Below are 10,267 nucleotides of genomic sequence, written 5' to 3'. Positions count from 1 at the left end.
ATTTGGAACCTAGGAAAGATGAATGTCATACGTCGCATATCAGCATTTCCGTTTACCTGTTCAATAGTTGTTTTTATTGTGGGAGTTTAACTTTTGGGTATCTCGCGGGGCTATGGTGGGAAAGAGTGTGCTCTAGATATTAATGTGTTGAGTAGACATACAATTAAGGCCCATCACGAAGACGGAGCTTCGTCTCCCTTGCTCGCAACATTTGTATCCCATAGAATAAGAAAAAGTGGTGATTTATTGTGTTGTACGAAAAAGACCAATTCAACTTCGCAGAAGCCTTCCTTTTCTACCCGGGTTATTTCATTTGACGACATGTGAACCCCCCCTCCCCCCAACAAACTCCATTAGATATTGCATAAACCCCTACAGTGTATCCCCATACATATTACATTGCTGGGTTGTGGAGATTACAATTGGGGCGATAAAATAACTTTAAAGTGACCTAGATTGGTAGTAACGTAAAAGGAAAGTCTTGCTTCATGGGTTTTATCTTTAGTTTACGAGCTCATGCCGCACACTCAAGCCTGGTATAAGGGCAATTACTGCGGTTTCGTTTCACATGACTTCTTTCTGCTTGATCGAGCAGACTTGAATCTGTTAAAGAATTAGATCCAAATTCTGGCTCATTCCTATTCTAACCAGAGAGGATTTACAGTATTACTTTAAAATTCTCTGGTTCTGACGTGTCAGCGACCTCTCCAAATCCGACTCTTCTGAAGTAGCTTATTTTCACACCCCAATTTCGTATGTCCCAATAGTGAATGCATTCGGTGAGTACTGAGTCATACTTTTAAACCATAATAGAAGGGATCCGCACGAAAAGTTTGAGTGTTAAGTTGGTTATTGATCAAAACGTTAGAGAGAAACCAATAATAGATATTTTAGCTGGGTCTAGCCTTTAAGCAAAACAAAATAGCAAGCAGAAGTAGAAGCAAACTTCACATGCCATTGTAAGAATCCCAGGAGATGAGAAGCAAAAAAAATGTAATAAACGGCAGCCTGTCTAGAGTGATCGCACTTCGAAGGCCTCGCTGGCTGTTGATAGCCACATAGAAGTGTACACGAATTGTAATAGGTTAAAAAACAGCTTGTATAGATTGTCTGTGTGCTTTCACAGAAATGTTGGGGAGGGGGTGGCGTTGCAGTCTCAAAATGAACGATTTATAGGCTATGTCACTGTAAATCATTTATTTCAGAGACCCCGTATATGCATACAAAAGGTGTTGTTAAATATAAGGCCTAAATAAAGGAATTTTTCAAATTACTCGATTAAGATTTTTTAAAATTATATATTTTTTGTTTTGGTCACTTACCTACTGTAGGGCTTTGCAAAGTTACGTGCATATTGACAAAGCAAACAAGCTAGAACTTTTAATGCGAGTACACGAAGCGAACACGCTAAAATAGGACAAGGGTGTAATAATAAAAAAGAAAGAAATAATTCCCCACCCCACCCCACCGCCCTCTCTAGACCAATCAGCATAGCAATATCAGCAATGAGGATGGAGTATGCTATTAATTACAATTTTTAAAAAATCAGCAACAACAACAACAAAAACAGCAACGTCGAAACAAAATTGCATAGTCTTACTTCAATTCGATTACACACAGATTGCAATGAAAGTAATATTTTATTCTCCCTGAGTTTTCCTGCTTTGGTTCCGCATATAAAACGCCCACATTTTTCAAAACATGGTAATGACGCTCCTGTTTCCAACAGACCTTCCCTCCTGTATAATAAACTGCTCTTCTGTAGTTTTCATCAGTACAATTTGTGGACCTGTTACCCTCATCCCCGTTTGTGTCTGGTCAACAAACGAAATGGAAAACGTGAGTATTTGGTACGAAGGAAGCAAGCTTTATGTAGCCTCAGAAATCTCTGCAAGCTTTGTTTTAACAAACAAAATCATTTTCGAAAAATTTCTTAAACTGAATAGATGTTTAATAATATCTTTAAAAATATTTTACCAACGAAATAAAATATCAGTTTGAGTTAGGCCAACTGCACCAGGAACATTGTTAGCTACTTAGGATTTGGTATGATTTTATCGTATCGCCTTCATTTACTACAAACTAAACCGACATGCTCTGACTCTGACAAAGGGCAAGGCTCTGCCCAGGAATCGGTTTAAATGATTTGTTTTTAAAATCTCTGATGGGACAAGTTGTCTCAGCCACAGGCTTCAACACTTTACCCGGAACTCTGTCTTCACAAAGAACACATCTTTGTCTTATAGGACGAGAAATGTGGACAACAACTTTCGAAATCATTCCAGCATCCCTAAGAAAGTACCCTTGCACAAATTATAATCAAACAATTGGATCTTGATCTTGTTTAATTTCTATGCATAATTCGACTCAAAATACTACATCATTTCAAAGAGGAAGCTTTGTAACGCCTGATGAGACACTGGGACGAGAAAATCAGGAGCAGAGAGAAAATAAAGGAATAAATTGGATTCGCACCCGATCTGCCCCCAGTTGGTCACTTGTGCAGTTATATGCGTTCCCAAAGAGACTGACACGTTTAGCTGTTTTCCTTCGAAAAGCTACTGCTGTTCACGAGACATTTTTTTTTCGTGTACCTGTAATAACAGAAGGTTCCCACACGGCCAAGGCTGTTGGTAGACGATGTGCCCTCACTCATCTCGGAGGTGTATGGCCTGAAGGTAGACGTTGTCAAGGAGATGGACAGTTACGATGATCGGATCTTTATAGTCCATGCACTTCCTGGGTCATCTTTGCCACCACAGCTGTCCTCAATTTGTTCCTCGGGCTACACATTCAAAGTCATTAATGCCATTGATTCCTTGGATGAAAACATTATAGGTAAGGATATTTTTTTTACCTGCATGGAAGTTGTGCAAGCAAGGACTGTGGCTAGCGCTTCTATCAATAAAACTCTCCTTGATGAACTCAAGTTATGCTCTCGAGGGGTAGATGTTTCTTATTTCACTTACGAGTTTTTATTATGGTTACCCAGGGCTATCCTGTTCATTCTGATTTACCAGAGCTATCATTTTCATTCAGGTTTCCCAGAATTTCACGCACTTGAAATATTATTATCTTATCGACGACATTCACATTAAGTACATGTACTCTGATGTGTTAAACTCATAACACTAGGGTTTATTAGTTTTTAAAAAATGACTTTGTTATAAGCCAATTACTAATACATACAGGTTAGGCATCTCTCTTATTTATGCGAATAGCTGATTCTTTGTGATCAGCATAATACATAGCTTACATTTGATTCTGCATAATACGGGGTGCCCACTGCGGCTGGATCGGGCCGATCGCCCGACTCGATCGTCTGAAACTGAAAACAAACACGTTTGTTTTTGAGGCGGTCGACTCGGGCGAGCGACCCGATCGGCCGATCCCAGCCGTAGTGAGCACCGCATAAGGCTGCCAGTTTAGCATCAGAAGGTGGGGGTAAGGGATACAATATTCTCGAAAAGTCGACATAATATATATTATAACCAAGAACCCAAAACCAAAGATAGGAGAAAAAGAAAATTCGAAATATTCTGCGCTTGCCAGAAGTTAGCCCTGTCTAATACGGGGTGCCCACTACGGCTGGGATCGGCCGATCGGGCCGATCGCCCGACTCGATCGCCACAAAAACAAAGGTGTTTGTTTTCAGTTTCAGGCGATCGAGTCGGGCGATGAGGCGATAGAGTCGGGCAATCTGCCCGATCCAGACGTTGTAGGCACCCTGTATTACGATTGATTAAGTTCCCGTTATTTGAGATCTAGGAAACCGTTTGCATTGTTTTATTCTTGAACTCGTACGGATTAATTTTATAGCTGTGTCTCCCCTTGTAGAACATGTGCTTTTCCTTTGGTTTAAAGTTAAAGCGATGGTGACACATTGAAAGAAGATTCAGCTAAAACGTCAACTTTCCCCCTGAGGTAGCACCTGTTTCTCGTTTTGTTTTGCGACTCCATCCAATATAATCTTATTGGAAATCCGATACTAGCAAATAGTTACTTTTATTATTATTATTATCATTATTATTATTATTACTACTACTACTACTACTACTACTACTACTACTACTACTACTACTACTACTACTACTACTACTACTACTACTACTACTACTACTACTACTACTATATTATTATTATTATTATTATTATTATTATTATTATTATTATTATTATTATTATTATTATTATTTGGAAGCCTTTTACGGCGCTTGCAACAGCATAAGGTCATATGAACGCGCGTGACACATTATAAACATTTTTTCAGTTGGTATGAAATTTTGAATTTTGCCCGGGTAGCGCCGAAGCCTACTCTTATCGATTTTGGACATCCAAGGGATCTTTAACGTACGCAGCTTACACACGGGATCTCCGAGAGTTTTTGCCCTATCCGAGGAAGATAAGTGTTAGACCTTACCTACCATAAGATCACGGGTGTGGCTGAAAGACATCACTAAGAAGGAGCCAAGAAGTAACAGAAGAAAGGCTGCAGAATGAGAAAGAGTCAGGGGCCCACAGGAGAGGGCAAACGAGGTGATGGATGGGGACAGAAAGTGGAGACGAAAGCAAATGACAGACCAAAGAGAGCAGGAAAGGATTTTGAAAGAGAACATTTTAGAGAAGAAAGTTTTCTGTCGCTATCAGGATTCGAACCCGGGACCTATTGAATGAGAGGTAAATATCTTAATCTCTAGACCACGAGTACCCCCCCCCCCCCAAGAATTATGAACTCTGGGACTCCCAAAATGGGATTGCAGTCCAAATCAGAAGTGCAAGCGTGTTAAAGTTAACATTGAAAGTGTGAACGGCAGATGATGAGTCTGAAATGCTGTCTTTGCGTTCCTTTCGCTGCTAGTCCGACTCTTGGAGACAGCCCTCCTAATATCTTTGCACATCTATATGGACTGAGAGTCTCCAAGCTCAAAAACATTTATTGGCAGCAGGGCTCTGCTGTCCTAACTGTAACATACATGTATCACAAGGTGTCAAAGAGATACATTTCGTCCACTACATGGTGTCAAAGAGATACATTTCGTCCACAAACTATTCAATTAATGTTGCTCCAAGCCCAGAAAGTCAGATTTTTTTTCGGAGAGAGAAAGACTTGTTTCATTATTTTTAACACCTGTACCTTCTTATATATAGGCTACGTGAACTATTTCTTGCGTTTTTCAACATTAAGAACTTGCATTTTCAAAGTGTATGTTTGGGTACCTACAGCCAATATCGCAGATTAAGAAACTTTAACTTTAATTTTTTTAAAGCAAATTTTTGGACATAGTACATTTAAACAACGTGTGTTGTTGAAAGGACGTAGATATCTACGTGACTGGAGTCAGTGGCAATAGCCTGTTCCCAGTGCTCTATTCTGAAGGCAGGCATTCACAATGCTTCTCATTTCTTGGGAGGGACAATGTTATAATATGCAAACAAAGTTATGATTTCATTCTCTTGGGCTTCTATCCGCCGAGCTTTCGTTGCCAGGAAGTGTGCGTACAAATGTTTTGGCTAGTCTTTAAGTCGTAAACATTTCTGGAGTCACCCTGGGTTCTGCTTTGTGTCTATGTTTTTTGTCCGACAAGAAACATAATATTAATAGGCTAGACAACTGGTATTCCGAGAGCGGAGTAACTAGTTTACAAAGGTACAGGTAGTGTTATAAATATAAGGAAGGGGGGGGGGGTGGAGTATGTTATCTGGACTCAACACACATTTGAGCTTACCTTAGCTAACAGGCGGTCAAATCTACCCCGGTGTGAACATACAGTCTAGCACGCACGAAATCGGCTGCTGGATTTTGATACCATTGCCAGTTCAAATACCGTAATAATATATAGATCGATAACAAAAGGAGAAGAAGCGCTAGTTGTTCAACTAAGGAAAGACGCAACTCTATAAAACGTGTACTCGGAAGAAAAATGCAAACTCACTGAACACACTCAAATTCTAGTATCTGATTAATGAAGTGTTCATTTCAAGGAAGTGGCCAAACAAACATTTTTTTAAAAGCCGAAGTTGTACACATAATGTGTGATAACGTTCTTTCTCTTTACTCTCATAATATAATACCAGAGCACTTTCTTTTTAAAAAATCAATTTTGTTTGTATCTATGTTTTTATCTTTAACTTCTCTTCACCTTTGTCGTAATCCAAGCATTAACACGAAATGCAAGAACATTACATTTATGTAAAAGCTCAACACCAACCGAAAGGTCAGAATGTTTTTCCTCAGACGCAAAGACTCGGATAACTCTCCACGCCAGGATGAAGGGTTTTCCAACTCCGTGCCCGGTCCTGAATCTCGACAGAGAGTACCAGAAGCTGGTCAGCCTTCCACAATCTACACGTGATGAGCACAGTAAAGGTAGACACATACAGTGGAGTCCGCTTTAAGTGAACACACTTTATTTGAACAATCGGTTAAAGTGAACGATATTCTGTGGTCCCGATTGAAACGCTATTTGTTTAAGTTTTAAAAAGTGGATAAAATGAACCGGTTTCATGGGGAAATCGGATAAAGTGAACGCCCAAAATGAGTGAAAGCGAAGAACGGACTGACCGTGTCACTGTCACCATGCTGTGAAAATATAATTCTTTGCCTCGGGCATTGGCAGATAATCCCAGCTTGGCGTTGGCGTTGGCGACGGTAATATCAGTCAGAAAGAAAGAGCTCTAGTAGACTAGGCTCACCAGCTGTGTGTGTTGTCCCCCCAACCCACCTCCACCCTCGACCCACCTCTGTGTGTAGCTAAAGTTACTAGGCCTCCACCTTACCAAACTAGTTAAACTGAACCTCGGATAAAGTGAACACTTTCTTCTAGTCCCAAAGAGTTCTCTTTAAGCGAACTCCACTGAATTACATGGATGTATTAAATTATAAACCCAGTTTGTTAAATCTCCCTTTAAAGAAAGGTTTCTGGGTGAGAGGATTACTATGTAGTAGGCTATTTATTGCTGCTACTTGTATTATGCTGCTTACTTTGGACAACAATGTGCAAGAAAAAGAAACTTATGAAACCCCATATGTTACTATTTCATTGTGTATGTAAGTGTGTATGTGTATGTGTGTGTGTGTGTGTGTGTGTGTGTGTGTGTGTGTGTAGGGGAAAGGGCTGTAAATCAAAATGTATCACTTACCTCACCCTCCCCCCTTTATCCAAAGGCCAGTTGGTAAAACAATGATCCGATGTGTGATAGGTGATTTATTTCAGATATATGCTTCTGACCCTAGGTTGTTTGGAGGCAGTCCACAAAATTGATTCAGAGGCGGATTTTGTCATTTTAAAAATACATACATCTTTTAAGTTTTAATAATGTAGTTAGGATCATAACCTTATGTGGAAAAGCGTTCGTGTCACATATGAATAAACAATTGTTTTATTGATCCAATCGGAATAAAGCTAAATTTGCTGCTTAATCTGTCATTTGTTTCAGAGAACGTGACAGAAAAGTGTGTAGTGCGGCTGTTTGAGTTTATAGCTGGCACCACCTTAGAAAAAGTCCCTCTCACACCAACGCTCTGTGAGGAGATTGGAGAATTTGCAGCCAGACTTGATATTGCTCTAGAGGTAAAACATTTTAACCCTCTCCGTACGCCCTGGGGTCATTTTGTACCCCCAGGATTGTATTCTCCACATTTTAGAATACTTCTAGTACGAAGATCTCTTTGAAACCTTCAGTATTTCTATTTTAAAAAATCATTTGGACAAACTGCTATGCAAGGCATAGTGATCAGATTAACGAGTAAATTTTCTCTTTGGAAAGTGGTGGCACAGAGTTTCCCATGCCGTATGGATACGATAGTAAAACACGGTCTTGACCCAATTGTAGTAGAGAGTCTGACATTACTGATAGAGAAAAAGAACCCAGAGGCTATAAGAGAAAACCCATAGTAATGTCAAGAAATAGCTTACGCATCGAATGCTATTATTCATTCATCTGTTGAAACACTTTATGACATTTTTTTCATCATTTCCAATAAGTTTGTGTATTATGGAATTGTAAGAGTATCATACAATGCCTGGTCTGCTTTTCTTGCTGGAGTCTACTTTGATGTTAAAGAGAAAGAACAAGACTGACTCGTTTATTTATCTTCGTGGTCAAATTTCGCTTACTACTGGTATGACACATTCAAAGAATATAGAATAATGCATGACGTACAATACCACACTAATACAGAAAGTAGTTTTTTTTCAAAACCTCATTGCCAATCGCTCGTTCATACTAGTATGCACCAACAAAGCAGTATTGAAGGAAGTGGATGTTTGGCAGGCGTTCTGGTGCTGTTTGCTCCTTTCCTGTCAAACATGTATCATCATTATCTCTCCTCGTTCTTTTCCTTTATATGTTACTCTCTCGTAATACCTTTTATCTTCGGTACTTACATTGTGACCTAACTGCAGTGCAAGTGCAGTGAAACTCTTACTAAAACTGAAGCTAAAACTAAAACAGATGGTAGAGATGATATAACTACACAGTAGCTTGTTGCTGTCTTAAATGCCCCTGATTTCAAGCCAGATGTAGACATAATTATAGTAACTTATTCACCCCACAGACGTTCTCACATTCAGATGAATCTGCTTTGTTGAAGATGGTGAATAAATGGAACATGTCTGAAATACCACGGCTGAGAGACGTGGTCCATGTAATAGCAGACGAGGAGCAGCGTTCAGTAGTTACAGAAGTCATCACTTCGTTTGAACAAAACGTTCTCACGCGTCAAGAAGAATATACGAAAGGTGTGTATGAGTAATGTTTGAGGGGTAACAGAATGCTGAGGTGAGTATGGTTTCTCAAACTCTGGGGAATACTAAGCTCTTTCTGGTCACACATTAAACATGAAGAATTTTCAGCGGATCGTCTAAAGCAGTGCTTGTCTACCTTTTTTCGACCAGTACCCACTTTTGACCCCTTTTAGGAGCAAAAACGTTTCGTCCGACCTGCTTAAACGTAAATTACCGAATGGGACATTACACAACACCTGTCACTACCCGTGTGGTCCCCTCAGTCCACCAAAATTACCAAATCGTCTGCCAACGGGCGAAACCACCCAGGTTGGCAAGCACTGGTATAAATCCAATTTGTTTTTAGAATGTTGCTCCTTTGGCGTCTGTGAGAACAGAAAAAGCCATAGTCATTGCGAGCAACGGTTATTTTGTAATATTATGTTAAGTCGATTTCATATTGTACCATGGACAAATCATCATTTAGCGTTGGAAAATTGTCAAAAAGCAAGCTCCCCCCCCCCCCAACCAAAAGAATATCTACAGAACGAAACAACAACAATAACAGACACATTTTAACCCCCCCCAAAAAAGAAGACAAAACCCACAACGAAATACCCCACCCCTGAAAAAGAAACGAAAAGCAAAAACAAAAACCAAGAGGAATCACACTGGTGTCCGTAAAATCAGGTCTTTTCTAAAATCGTGAGATCAGTTTCTATCAATAAATAGTTTTGGGCAGGTACAGGGAAATTAGAAGTGCCTTTGCATGGTAGTCTAATCTTATCGGAGAAAACGTCGGATACGTCTTCTACATTGAAATATACATTTTCCTGTCCCCACAATTTCTAGTTAAGGTCGGAAAAAAACAAAGCACAATAAGATTTATGAGCTTCGCGTTTCAACCACACAGATTGCTTGTGAGCGAAAAGAATACAGTCAAGGATGCCCAATCGGGGAAAGAAGGGCCTACAAAAAAAGTTGTAGCCTGGTACCAGTACCAGTACTCTCGAAGGCCCTGCTTATGCAGATAAGCAAAACAAGTAATCTGGCGGTATAAAATTTGTTTATTTTTTTAGATACTAACACAACTTGAAGAGATTCTCGTCGGTGTTACAAGTAATACACTTCCGTTCGTTTGGGTGACCTTATGCAGTTGCGAGCGCCGTAAAATATTTACCCAAAAAAGAGCTAAAAATGTTTTTTCTGTTTGTTCTATCAGGAATCATAAAAGCAACAAAATTGTAAGCCTTGACCATTATATTTAACTGAATTTTTGGTGATGTTGACAGGCGTATCTTTGGTCTAGCTTTGAAAAGGTGTTTAAATCGAAAATTCTCAAAATTTAGACTAAGTGGATTGCTTGCGACAGTGTGTGGTTGGGGGACATCAGTGTTCAATCCTACGGTTCCCCTTTTCTCCTGATGTTTTTTTTTCTTTCTATGCCTTACTTGTACTTTGTCATATCACGAAATGGCAGTTATTGCGTCGATATACTTCTCTTTACATGTACCTAAACTCAAAATCGAACTGACCCCCCT

The 10,267-nt window shown here is 39.6% G+C and overlaps 1 protein-coding gene across 1 annotated transcript in view; it reads left to right on the top strand.

Annotated features, from left to right (window-relative positions):
* Nucleotides 1–1,830: 1,830 nt before the first annotated feature.
* The window catches only part of LOC106012596 (hydroxylysine kinase-like), a 19,567-nt gene continuing 11,130 nt past the window's right edge, over nt 1,831–10,267 (top strand). Inside the window, exons 1-5 of the mRNA XM_035971384.1 lie at nt 1,831–1,839; nt 2,607–2,838; nt 6,236–6,327; nt 7,404–7,571; nt 8,558–8,741. Of these exons, the coding sequence (XP_035827277.1) occupies nt 1,831–1,839; nt 2,607–2,838; nt 6,236–6,327; nt 7,404–7,571; nt 8,558–8,741 (685 nt within the window). The remainder of the gene's footprint in view (nt 1,840–2,606; nt 2,839–6,235; nt 6,328–7,403; nt 7,572–8,557; nt 8,742–10,267) is intronic.

The sequence above is a fragment of the Aplysia californica genome, unplaced genomic scaffold (assembly GCF_000002075.1).
Source record: "Aplysia californica isolate F4 #8 unplaced genomic scaffold, AplCal3.0 scaffold00425, whole genome shotgun sequence".
Classification (NCBI taxonomy): Eukaryota; Metazoa; Mollusca; class Gastropoda; order Aplysiida; family Aplysiidae; genus Aplysia; species Aplysia californica.
Note: the sequence above shows the minus strand (reverse complement) of the source record. Positions and strands in the feature narration are given on the sequence as shown.